Source organism: Poecilia mexicana, unplaced genomic scaffold (assembly GCF_051168715.1).
Source record: "Poecilia mexicana isolate PSO_F unplaced genomic scaffold, ASM5116871v1 scaffold_2, whole genome shotgun sequence".
In the NCBI taxonomy this organism is placed as follows: Eukaryota; Metazoa; Chordata; class Actinopteri; order Cyprinodontiformes; family Poeciliidae; genus Poecilia; species Poecilia mexicana.
Genome location: NW_028263371.1, coordinates 14,431,711 through 14,456,933, shown reverse-complemented (window position 1 = coordinate 14,456,933; position 25,223 = coordinate 14,431,711). Strand labels below are relative to the sequence as shown.

Here is a 25,223-nt window from a genome sequence, read left to right as displayed (position 1 = left end):
CATGTTTTGCATTTGAAGACTATTTAAACTGTTTCACATTACAACTTCAAACCTACATGTATTTTACCCAAATATAATGTAGACTGACTCAAAGTTGCAAAAAATAAGGTTAACATTCCCATTAGTATTACTGACTAAATGAACACACGTCAGTAAAGAGTTGTTTTTGTCTTCATGCTCTTTCTATGAACAGCTTTACATTCAGGCTGAACTGTTCATGAGGTTCTTGGATATGAAAAGCTCTCAGATTGCTACTTTTTTAGGAGTGTTTCACACAAAACAGCTCCAGAAGTTTTCAAACTGAGAGACGAATCACATTTGGTGTAGATCCCTGAATATTCAAGAGTTCTGGATTTTAAAACAGATGATTGAAGCAAAAGCCTTCATTGTCTCGTTACAGTGTGACTTGATGTCACCATAACACATAAATGATTGCGATAAACAATAATACTGTTGTTTTGAGACCATTTTAAAATAATACATGCCATAATAATGAAAGATGAACTTTAATTTCGTACACAACATTTAGCTGGGAGATATTTTACATATCCAAAACACGACAACAGTAAAAAGGAAATGGAAACTATTTGCAACCGAAACCATATATAAAATGTCTTATGGAGTCTCTGTAAATGAAATTACAGAGTATTTTGTCCAAAAAAATGCTAATAATCAGAATGGAAATTATTAATCAATTGATTAATTGCCAATTGTGACAGCCATAAGTAGGACCTGACAGTTCTACCTCAATATTATATATTCACATGGGAAGTTATCAGAAATACTGGATGAGGATCTAGAAACGTAAGTTAGTAGAAATATTGGATTTAGATATGTAAAATATAGGAACCCTGAATAAAAACCTCAGACAAACACGATCCTTCTGCTTGAATTAAAATCATTTTGTTTGAACTTTTTTGTTGAATGGAAACTTTGAATCCAGATAAAACCTTCAGCCAGTTACTAAAGCCTCTTTCCTCTGCATGCTGTCAGTGAGTGAAACTAGAGTGTGTGTAGAGTGTGTGTGTTATGTGTGTGTTGTGGTCCAGAGCCTCTAATGTGGTTTTGTGAGAGATCAACCGAGTTTGTCGTTTCTAAGGTGCAGCTGCTGTTTGTCACCAGGAGGAGGCGCTGATGATGTTGTTGTTTTTGTACAGTCCTGTATCTGGCTGTGGGATTTCCTTTTTCAACATGACATCTTTATTCATTTATGTTTTTTAAATGAGGAAACTTTTAATATTTAATGGTTGTAGTAGAAGCTGAATTTCTTCTCCTTTTCACTTTTTATTGAGAAAGCAACCAAGTAGCACAAAAAGTTGCTTTTCTAGTCGATTTCAAATAGCAGGAAGTCCAAGTAGATGAAAACTAAATGATTGGCGGCATGTTGTAACATCATTTGTAACATCATCTGTTTTTGTTTTCCTAGGTGTCATTTGTTTCGTTTCTTTTGTCGTCAAACCTGGCTGACTTGTGGCGAATTCAGTGAGACTGCAGACGCTGTCGCTCTGCAACCCGAGAACAGAAACATGCATTCAAATTGGACTTAAGCAAACTCTGCTCTCAGAATAGTTTTAGACGTGTCACGAAGTTCAAGCATGAAGTCGGTGGTTTGATGTGGCTGATAACCGGGCCGGCCTGTTTTCACGCTGACGGACTCTCGGCTTTCCCGCAGCGATGTTGTTACAGATGCAGAACTTTTCATGTTCGCTCTGCTCTGGCTAATAAAAAGCCACATCATAATGTATTTTCTTGCCTTATCTGTTTTCCTCTTCAGAGAAAAAACAAAACGATATAATAAATTACTAAAAATGCACCGATCAGAGACTGTGTGGCCAGTTTCTGATGACTGAGCTGCTCGTCCTCATTTGACTCAGTTCTGATTCCTGTTCAAGAACTTCAGATAGCAAAATATTTGTTTGTACCTTCTGATTTATTGAATCCAGGAAGAGATGGTACTATAAAATATAATAAAAATGAATAGCCTGCTTCTCTCTGCTTCACTGAAAAACCAACAGATATTATAAAATGGAAAAGCGGTATCGGCTCAAATAAATCTAACTATAGAGAAGCTTAAGTAGAGCTTGTTAACGCGTTGAAGAGACAGATTCTTGATGGTGAAACTTTTACCAGCGAATTTCTCTAACGTCTCTGTTTGTCTGTTAGGTGTGGACATATGCGGCAGGACGGTGATGGTGGTGGTTGGACGAAACATCCCAGTGACCCTCATTGACCTCGAAAAGGTATCTTTAAAAATCTTCTAAGCAGTTTTGGGCCCAATCGACTCTTCGCTTCCTGTTTTAAAGAGCAGGGCTTTTAAAAATCAGCTTGTGTTTCCCGTTCAGGCCTTGCTGTACTTCATCCATGTGATGGATCACATCACAGTGAAGGAGTATGTGATCGTTTACTTCCACACGCTGACCGGAGAGCACAACCACCTGGACTCGGACTTCCTCAAGAACCTCTACGACGTCGTCGACATCAAGTCAGTCTGAACTTTTACTTCCTGAGTCAAACTGAACTCAGAGTTTCAGATCTTATTTTTTCTTGAGTCCGCGCTGGGAACTGATCCGCCAACGGAGTTTATTCGTGGTTTGATAAACTAACCGGCTTCCAATCGAAGACATTGGAGTTAAAACTGATCAATGAGTTTGTAGAGGTCCGTCTTTTGGCAGCAGTGCTACATTTTAAAGCACACAAACCTCATTAGGCTTAAAACAGTGGATGATTAAAAACACCAACAGACTTCAACGATGTGGTAGCTGAGCCAGGCTGAGTAATGGAGACTGTAGCCAGCTAGCTAATGGCTGCAATAAAAGAGATGCAGCGTTTCCTTTAAGGAGAGTCTCACACATGGAGACGACCATCAGTGTGTTTAACAGACTGAAATTTAAAGAGGCAAAAACAAATGAGCGGGATTAGAGCTGCTTGCCAGAGGCTGTCGTCACCGATGACATGCTACTTTGAAACGTCGCCTCTCACAATGCAACGGTTAGCATGTCATGACAGGCATGTGGGACAGGGGTGTACAGTAAATCAATAACAATATGTATCACGATAGGCATGTTATCAATATCAACAGATTATACATCTGATAGAATATTCACTCAACTCCAATCTAGAACCGCTCTGCATTATGGGAGATGTAGGCAGAGGAATAAGATGGTGGCATCATCTCTCTCACTCTTTGGTTGCCTAGCAACAGCCTGTTGAGTAACTGGCGCAGCAGCAGTTTCATGTTTCGCCAACGTGCCGCGAAGCTGCTGAGAAATAATGATCAATATTGATATGGAACCTTTAGATCCTGACATGTTCTTCAGCCGCATCGTCCAGCTCTGTGTGCGACAGACACACTCTTCAGTCAGAGGCCTTTTCAGATTCGTTGCGAAACTGACTGCTGCTGGAGGTCCTTCCTGCCCACGCTGCCACCATCCACAGGATGTGTAAATGAGTTTTGACAAAATGTGATTTTCCTTCGTTGAACTGAATTGATTTGGACATTTCATTGGTGTTGAGCTGTTTTGTTTGAGAAGAAAAACTTACTCTGAATTAGATGCACTTTTTGTTATAAGACACCAAGGACAGCTTGGCTTTAACGATTTACTTTTTTCTCTTTAACTTTCTGCCTTTATTCTGAAGACCAGCCAAAAACAGTCAAAGTCTTAAATTATTCAGACCCTACGAACGTGATTTGTTCTTTGGTTTCTGACATGCTGGGTACAGATTCTGAGATTCTGACTGATGGTGAGTTTTTGTTATTCCCACTGCTGCTCAGAGTTCATCACATGTGACTGACTTCTGTTTATCCACCTGTTTTTGTTTTTCCAGCACTGACCACTGTGCTCTTCCTTTTAATCTCAGTCACTCTGGTTTTTAAAGTTGTCTGTCAGAGTCTTTCTACTTCCTGATCTGGATTCGAGCCTCAGGACCTGGATGCCGTATTTTTTAAGATATCGGTTCTGTTTAGCTGAATACTTCCAGCAATACTTGTGTGTTTTACTTTGTTTAGTCCACATAATTAAAATGATCTGTTTTATTCTTTATCTAAAATGAGGCTTATATTTATTTACTCAAGATTTCTTTCTCTTTCTTTGTTTTCTAACATAAACTACCTTCACAGAGGTAAAATATGTATTCATATCCTCACACAAACAAACTTCCTGCCACGATAACTTCAAGAAAAACTCAGTATTTTTTTGGGTAACCTGTGGGAATCTCCTTGCAGCCATTACACCTTCAAACACATCATGTTGCTGTTCTCCCTGCTTTCTATAAATGTTCATTCGTTTGGTTTCACCAAATCTTTCTCATTCACTTTCTATCTGGCAACTTTTTCCACTAGTTTCACTTCATGCTGCGTAATAAATTCACACGAAGGACGACAGTTTTAGGTTTTGGTTGTTGCTTTTTTTTATGCGAGCGGTCCGTTCACATGGTGGAGGATTAAGATGGCGGACAGGCCGGGTGCAGCTTTCAGGCGGCCGTCACAGAACATGAATGAAAACTCCTCCGTCCCACTTCCCCTTTCAGTGGAACGGGGAAAGCCCAGGCAGTCATTCACAACAACGCCGAGCGTCTTCACGCCCTTCGCTGATTCATCACAGGCCTCGGTGAATGCAGGTGGAATGCAAATTATGAACGTCCTGACATTTCATTGTAAGTTGTACTCATACATCCTACATGGCCACATGTAAGCTTCACGTAGAGATTGTTTTGCTGTTTAATGCAATGTAGAAAAGCCACTTCCTTTTGGAGGTATTTTTATGATTTCCAGTTGCCTAGCAGGCAGCAGACACATGTTGGCTTGGCATGACTTGAAGTTGCAGCTGGTAACTTTTACATATTTGTTAAAACTCACTACGTCATGACAGGATAGTAAAATCCCCTCACCTGAAGGACGTGAACCTCTGACAAAGAGTCGGCGTTTATCGTTGCAAATGCGCTGAGATTTGGCGAAAACTAATATTGGAAAACAGTTAAACTAGTCAGTGGGGGACCTGAAATTATGACGCACTTTATCCAGAACATCCAGAATAGAGCCAAAACGCAAACAGAGTCTGGAAAAATGTAAAAGTTGGATAAACGCCTGTGGCCGATAAAGAGCTGAATGCTACAGCGATCGACGGTATAACAGCAGCATTTTGTCAGCGTTACATCATACGCTTTGTGGTTAAATCAGAAATTAAGGCATCGAGTCGGGTCCAAAGCAATAAATGTGTGCTGCGGCTACAAATGGATGCAGATTCTTTGTAAAGCAGCAACTTCAGGCATGTGGCGCAAAAAGCCTGACGTACGTGATCGAACCCGATCTTTTACGTATCATAAATTAATATTCACCTGCTTTTTACAAGCACACAACTACACAGAGCAGGAGGCTTGGATACAGTGACAGAAAGCACGGCTGGTCAAATATCTGGAAGATTAAAAGTAATAATAAAATGGATGGCAAATATTGTCCAGCAGCAGGACAACCTAATATTTCCAGCCAAAATCTCGTTATGGCGCAACACCGTTATGTCTGGGTGCTCTGGGTCTAAAGGCCGGAAAATGAGCTGCAGATTATTGCTGCATGTTCCACAAATTTACGGCCTCACATGAAATACGTTCATTTTTGGCAAAAGCAAATCAGTCCTCCTTATATGGAGTCTTCTAAGATCAGGCTCCTGGGCTTTAACGTCAATTTCTCCATGGTTTCCCACAAAATAAGTTTACGGACCCGACGCGTGACTCATTCAGTCCCCCCCTCTATCTCCTTTCTCCATCTCCTTTGCCTTGTTGTTGACTGATGAGGCAAAAAATGCCTCGCCAAGTAACAACGGGTAACAACGTGAGCTTCGCTACCTTCACCGTGCAGCTTTGTTTTTCTGTCAGAGGTTTTGCTCCACCCGGGTTTCAGTTGGGTGGAGCGATTTTGCTTTGACTTCATTTCAATTTTGTTAGTTTTCTCTGGACCATAGAACAAGCGATTACATTCACTTTGTCCAGTGATGATGTGTATTTGGGCAGAGCAGAAACGGGGTTTCGGTCCTGGACTCCAGGTCACACAGGGAGAGTCCCTGTCCAGTCAATGACTTTCACACTGAGTGGTGGAGACCAGGGAAGCTTGTGTGTGCCAGGGAATACACCCACCTGAGGGCTCGTCCCACCAGAGGGATCGTCTTCCTCTTGGGTATTCCTTTGTTACTTCCCCTCATACATCTGTAAGGCTCTACTGTCTGCACCCGACTCATTTCCTTTGGTTCACTAAGACGTTATTGCGGGGTCTTATCTTCGTTGCAGTCCTTGTGGTGATCGTGTGGTTTCGACTTTCCACTCCTCGGTCACCCCTCATGTCATCAGTTCAGTTCAGGAAATGTGGGAGCGAGATGTTTCTCCTGCAGCGAGGGTTGAAGCCCGGTTGTCTGAAAACTGAATGAGGTATCCTACGGCTCTGACAAACCTGTATTTGTCTTGTAGACTAAGTAGGTAGAACTGGTGGTAGTTGAGTCTCCATGACTGGTCACACCAGAAGTTATCTCCAATAGTAAGATGTCATTGGTCTGTCAAGTGAAACGCTGCAAAATATGTTAAAGTTTGAGCTTTGATGTGACGCTTGAAAAGATCTTGAAGTACTTTTGCAAGGCCATAGTAAGCGCAGATGTTTAATTGTTCAATTTTGGCGAATTTAAGTGAACACAAAGAGGGAATAAACACAGATCAGCTTTGGGCAGTCTCAGGTTTGCTCATCGTTACACTTCTGGTGTATCAACGATTTCAAAGCCCCGGTTGTTGAGAGGAAGTCGAGAACCGTGTCTGTGTGTCGGTTTAATCTTAAAACAAAAGCATGATTTTCCTCGCCACACCGAGGTAGCCAGCTCCCACCTTAGCATCGGGTGGTGACCTCAGCAGTGCGTCTCTGCTGTTTGCAGACTCAGATACTGCAGAGAGTTTTGCTTATCTCTGGAGGAAGATTAGAGCTCAGGGTCAACCTCTTGACTCCAGCGAATGGCTCAAGATGTCATAAGACGATGAATCAAGCCCGGCTAGGCGGAACAAAGGAACTCAGCCGCCTTGTGAATCACGTTAATGAGAAAGATGTGTGAGATGTTGGCTGATTGTCGTCATGTTTGGGGGGTTTTATCAACTTTTCAGCAATTCAGCCTCAACAATGGCCACGTTTTTTCTGTTTCTGTTCTTATTGCTGCATTTGTTGATGACTGATCACTTTCTCTGACTCCCCCGCCCTTCAAGTACCCATGGTTACCAAAACATCGGCTGAGCTCACACGGCTGATTCCTGTTCTGGCCCGTGGACCTGATATGTGGACACTTTTTGACCAAACATGTGTCTCTAATTGCTGGGAGAATTGGGAAGCCGCTTTAATTTTAAAATGACATAACTTGGTATTAGGACCTTGGCCAGAGGCCGTTATGTGGAGCAGCCTATGTTATGTCCGTCTGTACTCATTTGTCACGCTTTTTTAACAAGTTATTGTACGTTTTCAGTGAGTAACACAGACAGTGGTCTCTGTGGGACGGCTGGTGTTTTGTATGACTGTGTGGTAATTGTTTCATCGCTGATGGACAGGTTGGAGCTGACTGTTGGGAAAAGTTGTGGTTTTTGGACCTCAAACCCACACTTTTAGAAGTGCTGCTACAGTGACTTCACTTTGCACATGTTGTTTTTTTATATATTTGTCATTATCTCATCCTTTCCACAATCTCCAAGTTCACACTGATTCCTTTTTTTTGTTTTGCTTTAAAAGTGAGATGTATTATGCTGAATGAAACGGATTCTGTCTCATCTCTGCTGTTTTTGCTGTGTTGCAGGTATAAAAAGAATCTGAGGGCCTTTTATTTTGTACATCCAACGTTTCGCTCAAAGGTAGGAGTCAGCGCCTTCATGGCACTTCTCCCCCCCCTTTTTTTTAGCTGTTTGAACTTTCTGCAAAGCTTTCTAATTTGTTGATGCCTTATGGTGGAGGTGGTGATGTAGAGGGAAAAATCTACAACAGTGATAAAAAAACAAAAGCAGAGGATAAGATCATCCACTACATTTATTAGTGCCAGATTACAGCAGGGTTTCTCTTTTAATAAACACTTTAATCACAACTATTAAAGCAACGTTTTAGTGACTGGCACCTCAATAACACTGGTGTGTTTCTGCTCAGCCATGATGCTAATCGTAGCCTAGCAACAGTAGTTTTACTAAGAGACGCTTCTTTAGTTTCTGCACAATAACTTTTTTTTTTTGCAGTGAAAAATATTTCCTATTTGACATAATATTATAATTTTATACTTGTATTATTTCAACCTTATTCTTGTAATACTATAAGATTTTATTCTCATATTATTTCAACTTTCTCCTCGTATTATAGTGACTTTATTTTTGTACAAGTTTACTCTTGTATCAATATGAGTTTATTCTTGTAATTATATAACTTTATTCTCATACTCTTATTATTATTGTTTTTGTCTGACCCTAATACTCTGTCGTAATTTGCCCCCGTCTGAGAAACAAACTTTAATCATAAACATCTGCTAAAGAAAAAAAAGTCTAAAAGACTCTACGTATTTAGAAGTTTTTCAGTTTAACCTCAAGAGTAAAACAAAACTAAGTTTATTTAATTAATCAACTCAATAGCAACAGCTAAATTTCACCTGTAATCCTGATTTTGAGGGGCTGATATCGACCTTATTAACTAAGCTTGAACTTGAACAAAGTTTCACCTTTTTTTTATTAGACAATCTGCTGTACTTCGTTACACTTAGATGTTTACCGCAGTCAACACACAAAATGTTGTACTTCTAAATATTTGCCTTTTTGGCAAAGGACGTTCCAGCGAGAGTGGGTTCTGGTTTATGTTCGTTTCTTCATTGTTTAGAAGAACCGCAGTGCTTTTTGCAAACGGCCAGGCTTTTGTTAGGATCATTAAAGGGTCATTAGATTTAGTCGACTTCTGTTGTTTTCTTTAGAAACCTCTTTAGTTTATCTTTCGTTGTGGAGGGTTAACAGTAGCTCCAAATAAACACGAAACACCATCCGTGACCCTGTCGTTGTGTCCACACACTGCGCAGGTCTCCACCTGGTTCTTCACCACCTTCAGCGTGTCGGGCCTGAAGGAGAAGGTCCGTTACCTGGACAGCCTGCCGCAGCTCTTCACCTGCATCAAACCCGAGCAGATCGACATTCCTCCATTCGTCCTGGAGTACGACGCACGAGTAAGGAGGCGCGCCGAGACCGCTTCACACGGAGAAAATGTGAATCTGGTCTTTACTCTGCAGATAATTTTTATATTAGTCCAGTAGTGGGAGAATCTATTTAAATGTTTTCCTCACACTTAAATCTCCAGTATGTAGATGATATAAAACGTGTTTCTTGCATATTTGTTGAAACTGTCAGTATGGTATGAGGCAGAGAATGTGTAAAAACATAATAAATAAAAAAATCGAGCTCCTCCATTAACTCCCACTAACAAGAAACAACCTATCAGAGCCAGGAGGCGGGTCTTAGCGCTGTCAATCACCCCTTTACTTCCTGCTCTCTGCTACACTGCTGCTCGCCTGTCCTGTTATGAATGCTAAGGCTAGCTAGCAGAACCACAGATAATGGTGGAAAAAACTGTTTTTCTCTAACGGTAAGTTGTTTCTCCGACATTAGCACATTTAGCAGCATACATTAGATTGATTGACAGCGCTAAGACCCGTCTCCTGGTTCTGATTGGTTGTTTTTGGTGCATTTCCTCAGATGGCAGTAGTATCCATCAGGAGGGAGGTGGAGGAGATTGATCCTTTCACAGATTATCTGTCTTATATTACACTGTGATGACATGGTGACAGTTATAATAAATATGTTTAAAAAAACTTTTTTTTTAAATAAAAGTTTTAGTTATATACTGACCTTTAAATCATTTCCAGATTAAATAAAAGTTTAATGTCAGACTGACAGAGAGTTAAATATTTTCAAAATTATGTTTTTTAATTGTTATTATTTATTAAGGGGTAAAAAGTTATTCAAATCAACCCGGCCCTCTGTGAAAAAATAAATACTTTGACTAGGACACTGTTTTTTTTTTCTATCCATTCAGAGGTGGAATACCTGATGTGTTTCAGATCATTGTCCTGATCCATAACCCACATTAATCATTAATGTTTTCATTATTTATAGCTGGTTGCTCCCCATCCATCATACTGCCATCCCCGTGCTTTACTGTAGGCTCGCTGGTCTTTCCTGAAATGCTTGGTGGGTGATGACTTTTTGTACACAGGGCCACGTTGGTTTGGATAGATTTCTCCCCAATAAAACTACATTGTGTGTTTGATGTAGCTCAATGACCTGAAACATTTAAAAAAGCTCAAAAATGAGGAAATCTGTAAATCTACCAGCTCTTGTTGGTATCTTACATCGCCTTCAAAGCTTTTTTCTTTTCCTCCTCTCTGTTCTGTCCACATTCCTTTGGCTTGAAAATGCAAACCACATATTTTGTTTTGTTTTATTTTCCTAAATGACCGATGATGGTAGTCAGATCTGGATCTGGTGATCGTCTGAACTGTTCAGAGGCTGTAAACTGAAACGCTTCGCTTTCTAACCTGACCTAATGAGGCTGCTGCCCTGTACCCTCCTCTTTGGCTATGAATTTACACAAACTGTAAACCGCCAAACTGGGTGAGTCGGGTTTAGTCAGAGAAATGTGCAGTTGGAGCCCAATTCTTACGTTCGAACAGGTTCACTTCCTTGGTTTTCCAAATGGAACGAGGCAAGGCAAGTCCGCAATTCATAGTACATACTAATGTAATAACATTAAAACAAGCCTATGTTTTGAGTCACCCAGGGCGAACATCCGTTCTCCATTTACTGTAATTTAATGCAACCCTAATTCGACACTGATTTTTCTGCTGGGTCTCCAAGGCCGAGCTCTGTAATGTGTTTACACCATGTGCGTTTAATTCCAGGCACTTCTGAGCGCGCTTTTATCTCAGTTTGATATTCCTCTGAGATGACGGGGGGGAATCAGCGATTGATTGGAGTAATACGTGCTTGCTTTTCTAAAAATGTCACCTATTAATCAGCTTGCCTCCACATCCAATTAGGATGACGAAGCCCAGAGCGTTCTGCCTCGGTTCCCGAACCGCGTCAAATCAAGTCCTTAAACAGGAACCCGCTGGATACAGACAAAGTAGTTCCTTGTTATTTTTGACCAAAAAGGAAAAAAAGATTGTGTGTTTATGTTCCTTTGTGTTTATCCTTTATTGAGCTGTTGTGACATCTGATCCAGTTTAGCAAAAAAAAGCTTCCTCTACTACTCACGTCTTATTTCTTCAGTAAAAACATTTTGATTGAGCGACAAAAAAAATATCCTTTAGACATTTAGAACAATTACAATGAGTTATAAAAGCAGGATTTAATACCAGAACGTGTAAAAGAGTAAACATGCTCACTTCCAGTCATACAAATAGGAGAGCATCATCTGCAAAAAAGCCAACGTGCGGTCATGAACCGATCCTGCCCTTCACGAGCGTCTGTCAGTCTGAGCGCAGACACGGCTTTGAAGAGAATCAGAACACATCTGTAGGTAAACAAGACGTTTTCTCAGAGTTTTAAGTCAGAGTAGATGCATTTTGAGCTCCTTTATCTTCGCCGAATGTCTAAAACAAACACAGGCAGTCGTACAACCGCAATCTGAGTTCAGCCGTCGCTCCAGTGGGGGAGTGGACAGTGGATCCTGCAGCGGGAAGTTGAACCAGATGCGGTGAGCAGAGCGAGTTTATGATTTTAGAAGGTCAACACATGTTGAATTGCAACCAGCACAGAAGCTAGGCTGAATTTTAACATCCAGAGCTCAAAGGAGAACTGAAAAGTGTGCCTGAGCTAACATCAGGTGAATGAAAAATCATAAAATATGCTTGTTGTAAAACTGTCCCCCTCAAAAAACAAAAAAATATTCATACTGTTATTTTTTAACACTCAATATTGCCAAAAAAAAAAAAAGTAATCCTGATCACTTGATCAGGATGCTGATCCTGTTGGTTCAGCATCCTGAACCAACAGGATCAGAGCTGTTGGTTCAGATCCAAACTGCTCTGGTTGTACATGATTTGCGCCCACAGAGTCTTCCGGCATTTCTTCATATACGGAAAAGATTCCACCTTGGATCCGGACAGAGGCGCGTTTTTGGTTTTTCAATGTTTAATGCTGGGTCGAGGCTCAGCACACATCATGAACCGAGGCAGAGGACGGTAACTCCACCCCACAGAATCACTCCACTTAGACATTTACTGATTAAAAACTAGCTTTTTATTATTTCCTCCTTTAAGCTCAGCTGATATTTCACCAATCACGCCTCAATCCAGAGTGAAAGGATTACAAGTGGTTCTGCTAACCCTGGTCACTGTCGTTTTCCTGGAAAGCAACCTGAGAAGCTGAAACAATTTAAAAAGTAGTACTGTCATCTTCCTGTGATACAAAGGCTTGGATAGAGTTTCATTAAAACAATAAAAAACAACCCAACCCCATCACTTTGTTCATCATTGTGGCAAAGAAAAAAATGAAAAGCTGAGGATGATTTTGCTTTTTTTTTTTTTTTACTTCTGTCATTAACTGACCAAAACCAGCAACATTCTTCCTTTTGCTGCAGATTAAAACTTCATGATTCCTTTAGAACAACAGACCGTTTGCTTTGGGACTACAGCCATCGGTGTCTTGTAAAGGTTACAGATCACACACTTAGCAGATTCCTTATTTTTGTCCAAGTTGGAGCTTTTTCAACATAAAAGAAAAAAAACACACCTCTGTTCTGTAACACACAACGGCCAGTGGCCGACTCTCCAATGCACAATACCCAGAGGTCACTTTAGAACATGTTCAGGTGTCCAGCAATCTCCTCTGTCTCTTAGCAGGAAGCATCTAGTTGGGTTGTCCTCAATAGTGAATTGTGAAATTGATCAGCAGACCTTCCCACCTGGGTTATGTACCTGTGGAGTTCCTCCAAAGCTTTAGGAGACATATTTATGTTATTAAGTTTGTTTTCTTTAACTATGAGAAACTGTGTGCTCTAAGGAAATTACACTGAGTCCATCTTCTCTCCTCTCTCAGGTAAACAGACCAAACCATCCCAACGAGGCTTCTGGTCTGTGACAGGACGCCGGCTGGACCTCTTTGCTAGGCGGACGCCGTGAATTCAGCCCCACTAAGGGGAACCTATTAATGGACGTCAGACTGCCTGAGCGGTCTGAACTCACAAACTCCATCAGGCTGTGAACCCTGGCGGGGAAAATCTCCCTGTTGACATTTTCCCGCCAAAATCGTACGAAGAGAGTCGTCTCAGGTCAGCGGTAGCGACCGTTTGTCAGTGCGCATAAAGTTTATTCCTCGCATAAAGTTTTTTTTTTTAACGTATTTTCTCCAAAGCAAATAGTCAAGTCATAAAACCTTTGACTTCATGTAAAATCACACACCTTATCCAGCTGGTAGCTGAATTTACCGGCTGCAAGTTTCACTATTCAATGCAGTACGTCGCTATGACAACAAGAGGAGCTTAAATCTGTGGGGCAGAAAGTAACATAAAGTTAGAGCAGTAACTTTTCACCAGTCATGTGTAAATCAGAGGTTAAGTCCCGGACATGAACTCTTTAATAGGCTGGCAGCGTTTTCAGACTTGCTGCTGTCCAGCTGCTGAGCTGAAATCTTGTTGGTCTTAAAAAACGTTTCGTGTTTGAACTGAAAGGCAGCCGACGAAACGCTGCGTCTGTCAGCGTTTAGAGTAAAACGAGTCAATAAATAAACATTTATCCCACAAATTTTTTTCTCCCTCAACTGATTACTGCAGTTATGCAAGAGTTTCAATTCGCAGCTCTTCGTGTAAACAAATGAATACGAGAACAAAGAGGACGTCTGTTGCCCTTGTTGCAGAAGCTAACATGCATATTTTCATGATAGACTTAATTCCAACAAAAAAAATAACTTTTTTTTTACTTATTTCATCCCCATTTATGCATGAAAGTACTAATTTTTGGTCATGTTTCTAGTAAATCTCTACTGGAAGGCGAACCATCGCTGCACTCTCCTGTGTTTTGCAGGTTTTCTGAATTCATTTTGCTCCGTTCATCATTAAACGGTCCCATTCGTACATCATGTTTTTTAATTCATTTAACATCCTGATCACTAATCAGAACCAATCAATGGAAAATAAACTAAATCTCTAGCTGAAGTAATTGATGCAAAGCTAAAACAGAGTGATATTTGTAGTTATCTTTAGGGAAAACTGAGACTGATTACGTCCTGAATTGTAAATACTGTTTATATCTTACAAACTGAATCAGGTTTGTAAAAGAAATCCCATAAAACTACCTATTTATTTAAACACACGGGATTTTTCCTTTTTTTCCAAATAAGTGATTTTATTTGTAGAAATTCAACTTTGTGTCTTGATGTACCCACCATCCATAAGAAAAGTACAGTCCACTATTGTTTTCTTGCTTCTAAAACTAACTTTATGCTATAGTTTCTCCGGTTTTCTCAGTTTTCGTCCTCCACTGATTAAACCGTTTTGGTTCCATGTTTTCTGTTCGTTCGGTAAAGAAATAGTTTAGATTTTCAGACGTGAGGTTTTGTGAATGCATCGTCAGTAATGGTTTTCTAACGCTGCAAAAACACAAAACTTACCAAGTATTTTTGGTCTAGTTTCTATTGTAAATATCTTAGGACACCTGAAATGTAATAAAATTAACATATAACTAACTTTTGTTTTAAGTCAGTAATTCTTTAACATCGATGAAGAAGTGCTAGTTCCACTGGCAGATCTTGTTTTTACTTAGAACATTTTTCCCATGTTTAAAGTGAAAAAAGTGGAGCTACTGTAGTTCTTCTTATCAATATTAAGGAATTACTGACTTAAATAACTCCTATATATAGCTGAAAACTTACATGTAAGTTAGTTTTGTCTTATTTCATGTGTACTAAGATATTAGCACTAGAAACTAGACTAAAATTACTTAGTGACATTTAGTTTTTTCAGTGTCCCTGTGTTTGCAGCACAAACTGAGCAAGTCAGAGTTGTGAAAGCCAACAGCCAGTAAAAATCACGACCTGTTTTAGCTCCTTTCATTCAGTCAAAGTGAAAATGTTTGTCTTTACGGAACATACCGCTGCTGCTACGCTTTTACAAGAAACCATTAAGTTTGTTGCCGCTTTAACAGCCAGCTGTGCTCCGCGTTGCTGCGAGGAATCGGAAAAGCAGAGGAACTGTGCTGCTTTTGATGCTGTTGCCCAAATACAAACTTCCTCCTCTTGTCGGACGAATCTCGGCTCATCAAACGGATTGATATCGGCTACCACGGCAACACAAGTTTGGAACGATTACTGATGATAGCCTCAGTTTAAAGTAAAAATCTAAACTCTCCCTGTATAATTGTGGAGCTTTTTTAGGATCCCTGCTTTTGTGTGAATTTTTATCACCGTCTGTTGGACTACAGCTCATTTCTCGCCATCCAGGTGTTTTCCTTTCGTTTCAGCTCCGTTGGAAAGGCTCGAGCCTCTCAGGGTGATTCTCCTTCCTGTAAACATCCTCATTTCAGAACGGATGAAACTCAGAAACTCGGCAAGAGATTCATCGTAGGAAACAATGCTAACCTGCTCGTTTACGAACCGAAGGTTTACTATAATATAGACGTAGCCTTCTAGCTAAAGTGTTTGTGCGTATGAAAGGAAACGTAAATGAGAAGAAGTGGAGGTGCTGGAGGAAGATCCGTTATACAATCACTGGCTTCACAAACTGTCGGCAGAACCAGGATTTTCTCACATGATGTTTAGCTGAGCCAATTTTTGACTGCAGAAATGTGATCTTTTTGTTTTTATAAATATATCTGTCATTTTATTGTTGTTGATTCAGACTGTCCAAAGCTTTCAGGGTCTGAAGAAGTCTCTTTTCTGTTTGGATCTTTTTTTAATTTTCTGATTAAAAATCCTTGACTTTCATCAAGGCGTCTGGATTCTTTTATTGTGATAAATGGAGGCAAAACACAGAGCCAATGGTAACTGAAGAAAATACGATTTTTGAGATGCTGATGTTTTCTTTGTGAAACAAAAATAACCTGATTTTTGTCTCAACTTTAAATATTTGATTTTTAAAGGTACAGTGACAAAATCTAACATTGGAGACCCAAAACAATTAATGTTTTTGTCCTTAGAATGAAAGCAATGCATTCAAGTCAAACGGTGAGCTTCCACTGTTTCCTGTTTGGCCGATCCATTTCAAAAAGTGAAGAACTTCATCGTTAGAAAAGCAGTCTGAAGTATACATCATATGATATGAAGTATATACAATATGCTAGGTGGTAATTTACCAGTTACAGAACATCCTTTTTAATGTTTATTTTCTGGAACACTCTAGAAACCTCTAGGAATTAACTAGCATCAGTTTTGATGCTTAAATGTGACAAATGTCTACTAAAGCTAAAGCTAGCATGTAGTGGGTTTAAAAAGAATGATTCATATTCATCATAAATATTTAACAAAGCTGCTGACATCAATCTAGGTAACCAGGATTTATACTGACTTTATAACACTATAAAACTCATCCAGTCTAAATGAGTAGTTTTGATGGAAAATGCTAACAGTAGCTGTAGCTAGCAATAGCTTGCACTACTGCGCAGGTATGAAGCTAAAGCTGCTGCTTCCTGTCCTGTCCTTTACGCTCACATTTTGGGAAAAACAGTGACTCTAGACTTAAAGCTGCAGTGTGTGTGTATGTATATATATATATATATATATATATATATATATATATATATATATATACTTGTTGAAACTCACTATAGTGACAGCAAAATTTGAGAATCTGGGGGAAAATCAAGCTCCTCTACCTTGAGTAGATTTTATTTGTGAAATTGAATTTGACATCAGCTATACCTGATTATTAGTAATTAATTGAAAATGCACAAATCACACCTCCAGCCATTTCTTTACTAGGCACTCTATGAAGTTCTAAAACATCTATTAATAATCTAATAAAAACTATATCCACCAAAAGAAAAAAATTCTCTAGATTGAAGCGTCCCAAAAACACATCAAACTTTGTATTTTAAAGCTGAAGTGTTTACTTCTCTGGGATTTTAGTGCTGCTTTATATTTATAATAATTTTGTTTTTTTTTAAATAGCTAAACCATGTTTTGCAGCAAGTGCTCGCTCTCTGCTCCCAATACGAATAATTAATGTTTGCTTAAAAATAATTTTCAATGCCGTTCTTCTCTGCTAAAGATTGATCAGGATCTTACAAAACCTAAAAATTTAAAAGAAAATCTGACTGCTGCTGTGCTCAGTTCATGGGACTTGGATGAGCTTTGATTCAGACGGAAAAAAAGTAGCAGCAGATTTAAAGGATACACTTACTATGTGAATACTGCAGGATGTTTGATGTAAAATAAAACACTGCTCCAGTTCTCGTCTTCCGTGGCTGGAAACGGAGGCACACTCAGTTCTACGCTCAGTGACTCACTGGAAGAAATGAAGACGAGTTTTAATGAAGGTCGTTCTTAATGGCATCAATGGCCGTCTTCTGATCAGCTCTTGGAAGCCGAGTGTTACGGTTGGAAACAAGGCTGCAAAACCTCAACGCACGAGTTTTACCGTTGAAACCAGAAGTTTACATACGCAGGATTAAAATGCATTAACCTTTTTTATTTCTTCTCACTGTCTGAGGCCAAGTCAGACCAACCTACACTTGTTTTAGTTTGGATAAAATTATCCAAATCATTTCTATTTGCTAAATGCCAGAAAACTTAGTGAGAACATTTTTTAGAGATTTATTTTTTGGTGACTTTCCTTAAAATATAACGTTTACATACATGTGGTGAGTATGAGGGACAAATTGTCTTTTAAACTGTATGACCTTTTGGGTTTCCTTCCTCAGGCGTCTCAGTTTACTGGAGTTCTGCTCTGTTCCTCCTGCCAGAACCAGTGGAACTGACTCCATTTTGCAGGCCATCACACACACACAGACACACATACACACACATACACACATACACACACATCTTTTCAGATCTTCCCACAATGTCTCCATAGCACTGAAATCAGGACTTTGTGATGGTCACACCAAAACACTGATTGTGTTGTCCTGAAGCCACTTTGAAACCAGCTTGGCTGTAAGCTTGGAGCTGCTGTCCAGTCTGTTACTGGCTGAGTCTGTAGACGTTGCTTCACCATTTCCACATAATGAACCAGTTCCTCCTGCAGAAATGCAATCTGCCATGATGCTGCCATCACTGGGCTTCACAGTTAGGATGGTACAAAATGTGACATTTTTATCCAAATGACTGGTCCCTTATTTTAATTTCTGAAAGGTAGCAACCCTAATTCTGACCTAAAAACAAGAGAAGTTTGCGTTAATTTAACTTTAGACCGTATTTAAAGTAGAAATCCTTAATGTGACGTAGATGTTTGTGAGGAAAAAACCCGAGAGCGCCGTTGCGGTAGAAACATGGCGGTGTCTGCATTAGCGGGACAAACAGCAGGTGTTGCATTCAGAGTGATTTTTCCGCTGGTCTCACCTTCGCTTTGCAGAAAACTGAGTCATGTTCCGGGAAGGGAAGAGGAAGTGCTGATTAAAGCCGCTCCCTCCTCCCCCTGCTGCTGCCTCTTTACCCTGCTGACCACTCTGACCCTCCTCGGCTCCTTTTCAGCCATTTTTAATCTAAACTCGGATTAATGGAGCTCCCCGTGACGGGCCGGGACTACCTGATCCCAACACAGAGGCAAAAATGTCTTCAGTCGGTTTCATTCACACTGAGGAGCGAGGAAATTATTTGTTTTAACTGTAATGCAGTTTACTGATCGCATTTAAATGTTGCGCCTTTATGTGGCATCACTTCATAATAAATGTCACCTCAAAACATTTTATAAAAATGTTAATTCAGTCTCACATGCACTCTAATAACTTATAAAACATTATTCATTATTAAAGAGGTTTTCTGTCCAAGGAAACGCAGCAGACTGCACGAGTCACGTGATCAACTACTGGCAAAAAGACGAAGAAGACGACAGGAAGTGGTAGGAGGATGATGGCAGAATGTTTTTTTTTTCAATGAATTATTGCGTGAACAAAATGATTCACTTGTGACTTTAGTTGCGGTTCTTGTCAAATTTAAATACCGCAGTTGCTAAATAGTTTTTTTTTTTTTTTCAACCGTAGCGGAATATTGACATTCGTAATGTAAACGCAGTTTATCGTTTCTTGCGTTGGCATTAACTTAACAGAATTTCTTCATACCAAAAATGAATGTAGCGACCGTGGATAGAAAAAAAACAAAAACAGGAAGAAAAATGAAGACGATGTTTAATCATTGGCAGCACCATCACAGACGATGAACTCCGACAGACCAGGAGAGAAAAAGAACTGAAAGAAAACTAAATGCATCAAATAATGCAAAATGGAGGATTAGTAGAAGAAGAAGGTGAGGGGAAGTGGTTGGTATGTCTAAGAAACATGGCTTGTAACATTTTTTTTAAAATCTAAAATCTGTGACATTCACTCGTGTTCAGCCTTTTTTACTCTGATTGACAGTAATGGTGTTCGTGAAACCTATGGAGCACAAAAGTGGCTGAGAAACATGAGCACATAGGTCTGCTGTTGAGTTTGAAAAAAGAAACGTCTTTGAAGAGCTCATTCTGCGGCCATGTGTGGACGCACAGCGGCCCACGGATCATCAGGGACGTTTGGGTTCAGCTCTTCCTTTGAAGCCCAAACTTACAGTTTCGTATGAACCCTGGATCAATAGAAGCAGGTCTGATCTCCAGATGACACACAAAAAAAATTTAAAAACTGTCCACATTAGTAATTAACAACAGGACACGATGCAAATAAGTGTGTCAGAGTGCGGGTCTGGAAAGCTGGGCGATGACGTGTCTCCTCCGCTGTGTGTGTGTGTGTGTGTGTGTGTGTGTGTGTGTGTGTGTGTGTGTGTGTGTGTGTGTGTGTGTGTGTGTGTTCGCTCATCCTGAGGGTCAAACCCAGAGTCTGGCACTCTGATGAGGCCTCGGCTGGAATGCTGTGCGGCTTCCAACGTCCACGTTTCCTGTCCCGCATCAAGATTTGAACGCTGATGTTGCGAATCACGCTGCAGTTCTGCATTTCTTCAAAAACTTTGGCCTGAGTGGAACCGTTTAATCTTCCGCCCATTAATGAGCGCATCAGCTTAAATAAACAGGGGGAGGACAAATTCAATCTGTAAGGAAAACATATTCCCCCCTAAAAGCATATGTTGTGCTTTTGGATCGCATGAGAAACATATGGAAGTAAAAAATCTGGACCGCAGCTCTGCAGCCAAAACCCCGTCACACTGTCGGCGAATGAGCAGATCTGACTTTTAATGGTTACTGCGTATTTTATTACATTTATGTATTTCATCATTGTTGGGTTTTGGAAGTAAAACAACTCATTGTAGTAAATGCAGTACAGTATGTCTTTAACAAACCGTTTTATGGGAACCATGATCCAATAATGGATGCCTTCATTAACCGGCTGCCTGGTGAGACTTTAGGACAAGTTAATGACGAAGATGTAAAACGACAACCTGGATGCCTGATTCCACAAAACATTTTCGTCATAATACCGACCTCTGTGTTTCTGAGCATTCATAAATCTCAAGGTCGGTGGACGTGGACAGAGTGGAGGAACGTGGTTTTGATTTGTTCAACAGATAAATTCAAGGTACATCGTGGGTGTTAGCACAATTAGCAAGGAGCGTCATAACTTCTGTTTTCTTCAACAGATAATATTTATTTTTTCATCTGTATGACTGGTTTTGCAGTAATTAGGATAACATAAATTGTTATTGTTACTAACTGTTGTTCTTATGTCTATTACAAAAAGCCTTGTACTCTTATTTTAGTACATACTTTTCAAACTTCATTGAGCAGCTAGCTTTTCTTCAGCGCTAATGCTAGCTAGCATGTGAACACCACAGGATGTGGAGATTTGTTTTTAGCTGCGTTTTTTTTAAAACTGTTTTTACATAACATTGCCACAGCTAGCAGTGTTAGTGTTAGCATGTCCACTTCTGGAAAAAGTTTTTCCTTTCTTGTGTTTGTCTAAAGTTACTGTTGCCATGGTTTCCAGGAGAGGCTGATGAGGCCGCAGTGAATATTTTAATGTGAAAACCGTTAAACAGACATCCAGCCAGCACCGTTTTTTCAAACTAAACAGTTAAATCTCGAAATCAAGATCTAGTTACTTTTTTTTTTTCAATTTTATATGGGATTTGAATCTTTATGCTAATTAGGCACATGCTTGCATATCCAACACAGTGAATTTTGAAATACAAGTCCTCAAAAAACATTTAGAGACTAAATGGATTGACTCAAAAGATTCTAGTCATTTTCAGGTACAAGAAACAAGTTTTTATTTTGAGAAACCCCGCAACAGTAAGCTTTGGTCATGTGGCTAAGAGGACTGAAAAATAAATAGTTAATGAGTCATATTCCGCGTGTTTACGTTATCATCTATCTCTGATTACAACCTGCAACAGCAGCTATTTCTAAGGGCGACTACAAACATACCAAGTTCAAGCAGAGATGGCAACAAAAAAGTTGATTTTTCTGCCTGTTCGTCTGTTTCCACAGACGTGATGCAGGATGATGGCAGCTAACGATAGATCAACTCAAAGTCAAGACAGCACCAGAGGTCACGGGGTTCAACCTCTAATAATAAGCGCCTGCTGGCTGGCAGTGCTTGATTTGCAAAATGATTCTGGAATCTGAGAACCACAGATGTCTTCCGGCCAATTGGCAATTATATTTTATATATAAAAGACCCAAATTATCTGATGAAGTTGTCATGCTAGTTTAAACAATTATAATCAGAATATTTTTTCTCCTGCAGCACAAATGCTGCCCACATGTTTTTAAGACCTTTTCCAATTAACCGTAGTGCTTAAAGGCATCTGTCCATCTCTGCTTCTAAACTACAGAGAGCTACATGCCATCTGAGAATCAAAAAGCATTTTTCCAGGGATAACAAGCGCGGCTAAACGTGTGCTGGTCGACTGAGGTTGTCTGTGCTGCATCAGATTTAAAAAAAAACCCATGTGCTAATGAATTTCCTGCAGACGTGTGTTGTGAGATGGATTCAGGAGAACAGTGTAGATGGAAACAGATCCAGATGTTAGGAAACGGGAAGGATCCAGTCGCGTTTCCGTCATGCATCTCGTTGGACGTGGAGCTGAACGCACCAGAGGGGATTCCAAACAGCAAACCTCCATTAAAACATGCAAATATATGTAACCATGGTCGCGCACGTTGGATTTTTCCCTCTGCATGAATGAAAAATACGGATGAATTCAGACACTTCACCATAATGTCCTGTTAAATTTAAGCATCACATATTAGCCTGTCGAAAGGAGCAATCAATCAATAAATCGCACAATCAATTAAAATAAGCTCAACGTTTTCAAACCTGATGGTTAATAGTTTTTGAAGGTGAATTTGGTTTGCAGAGACATCAGGATCTATTTTATTTATGGTTTCGGTTGTGTGAGTTTTTCGTTGTGTTTTATTTTGGATATTTAGTGTCACAAAGTGTTTGTCACAAAATAAAATGTTATCACTCTGTCAGAAGGTGAACTTGCATTATCATATCATTATCGATATATTAATTGAAAGCAGTCTCAAAATAACAATATTAACGTTTATCGCGATCATTACTGGAACAATTTATCACCCAGGGAAGTTTATCGAGACGGTTTAAGATTTTTTTTTTCTTCCTTTTCTTTCAAAACTTTTCTTCATGTCAACATCTGACATGTTAATTTTAAACTGCAAACAAATGAAATTAAAAATAATGAATATTTAACATGATTATTTGTTAACCATCATGTATTATGCTGTGAAGTGATAAAGTGTGATGTGTCAGGATGCTGAGGCTTTGCTGCATCTGCACACATGCAGCTGCAGCAGCAGCTGCAGCAGCAGCATGAATGGAGCAGATAAGCTGCTGCTGTGATAAGAAACTCAGCAGCACAATGTCTGGTGTGTGCTGATACCGACAGAGACATGTAAATACTTTATCCCTGCTAATGAGCCGCGACTTTTTAGAAACCGTAGCACTTCTCATGCAGTCCACACTTCCTGCTTCTGGGGACGATCTTCTTCTGTAAGAATGGGAAATTTAAAGATAAAACGGCTTTTTGAGCCACTTTAGAGCTTTAAAATGCAGCTGCCCATCAGTCTGGTAAGGGTTATAATTGGTATGTTGAATTTTTTTATTTAAATAAATAAAAAGGGGTGTTTCTACGAATACATCAAACCTGTACGACGTGTTCGAAAGAGTCCGTAACATATCTGGACGAAAATGTGTATATCTATTAAACATGTTAATAGATATACTTTAAACAATATAAAAGTAACACATTTTAAAAATTAATCACCCCAGCAAGTTCATGTATAGGAGCACCCACCGATAAATCGGCACAGATTTCTGTGAGTTTGAGAGATCGGTGATCAGCCAATACATACATGTGAAGCTGATCTGATCTACCTCAGCAGAGGTCTAAAGGTCAACCGCTGACCTCCTTTGGTCTGTCGTTAGAGAGACAGAGCAAAGGTTTGTCAGTCAAACCTCTCTGGTTTGACTGACAGGTCGACCCACCAGCTCATGTCTGCGGTTAACAATATTCACTCCAGTGTTTCCAGCTCATTTAGCAACAAAAAAAAATTGGTATAGACCCAAATCAGAATCGGCAGGTCAGGATTTTCAAAGATCGGCCAGAAAGCTGCCATAAGTGCATCCTGCTAGTTGAAAGCAATGAGAAATATGCTGTAAAAGAAGTGAAAACAAAAGAAAAAGCCCTAAAATATTCTCATAGGACCTACATTTTGAAACAAAAATCATGGGAAACCTTTTGATTTTTTCCAAGAAAACCAAAACAACATGTTAGAGCAAACAGAGACAAACCCGAAGCCGCCTTCTCGAAAAGATGCGCCCAAAACTGCATTATTTGAGCACCAAAAACAAAAGACACACTTGGCATAAACCAAATATGGTGACATGATTGATGGTGATTTCAGCCTGTTTTGCAGAAATGGAACCAGAAACATTAAAGTCACTGAATTATTTCCAGTTTCTGGTGAGCTAAGATTCCTCAGAGTTACTGAAGACATCAGAAAGACAACCGGAGTTACTGCAGCCAAAAGCAGCAGCAGAAGATGGATTTATTTTTATACACACGTTTGTTCAATTTATTTTATTCCCCTGATTTTCATACATGGTGAGGATATAATGATTAATGAGCGTGTACCTTCATACGTATTAGTTTACTGCAGAACTTCAGATACCAGGCAAACGTTTAATAAACAAACGTAAGCTGAATAATGTTAATATTAGTATTTTCCCACCAACCATCAATATGCATCCCATGAACTAGGAATCAACACCAGACTGATGATGAATCAGCAGAAAAATACATCTGTGCAGCTTCACAACAGCAGACCAGCAGAGACGGACAACAAAGAATAAAACGACTCAACCCTCCAGCCCATAATTCAGATAATTTCAGAGGATTAAGCAACTTGATATAATCATTATTCGTGACATTAGTAGTCTGTACTGTTGTTTCTGTGTACACAGAGGACTGTGCTGCACTGCTCAGGTCTTGCACAGCAGCTTTCACTGATGGAGACACAAGCAGCCGAGTTCCCACTGTTTTCTACCGTCTGCTGACACTTAAAATGTTTCTGCAGTTATTCTGACATTTGGATGATTTTTAGATTTATTCTCACTGAAACTGTGAATTTATTTTAGGTGAGGATTTCAGGAAGTGGTCAAATACTTTACAGTTTGTTTTTGCAACCAGTGGATCTGATACTTTGCTCTGTAGTATCATTCTGTGTATAGCACAACAAAGTAACTTCTGTTATAAAAATGCTATATATATCAAAAATGACTCAAAATATATTTTACTTCCTAATTTAACGCCTTGAAATTGGGCCTCTGTCTCTTTAAGAAACTCCTGCTCTTTCTGAAACTCCGCCTTCAGGAAGTCATCACAGCATGGCTCCTCTATTAACCCTTTAGCAACATTTTTACCAGGGTTGCACTGAGAAGTAGCTCATATAATGAGCTCAGCTGATGGTCCATCAGGTGTTTGCTAATTGCTGCTGGCTAGTCTGAAGGAGCCGAGTCACGGAGGACGGGCTGCTCTGTGAGGCAGAAGCTTGGAAACTGCAGCTCCGAGGAGGAGCTTCTTCCTTGAAGGTG

At 39.8% G+C, this 25,223-nt stretch overlaps 1 protein-coding gene across 1 annotated transcript in view; it reads left to right on the top strand.

Moving 5' to 3' along the window:
* Window positions 1–15,948, top strand: part of gdap2 (ganglioside induced differentiation associated protein 2) — a 30,247-nt gene extending 14,299 nt beyond the window's left edge. The window contains exons 10-14 of the mRNA XM_014996733.2: window positions 2,164–2,240; window positions 2,343–2,482; window positions 7,806–7,860; window positions 9,054–9,197; window positions 13,069–15,948. Of these exons, the coding sequence (XP_014852219.2) occupies window positions 2,164–2,240; window positions 2,343–2,482; window positions 7,806–7,860; window positions 9,054–9,197; window positions 13,069–13,110 (458 nt within the window). The 3' untranslated portion in view covers window positions 13,111–15,948. The remainder of the gene's footprint in view (window positions 1–2,163; window positions 2,241–2,342; window positions 2,483–7,805; window positions 7,861–9,053; window positions 9,198–13,068) is intronic.
* Window positions 15,949–25,223: the final 9,275 nt, after the last annotated feature.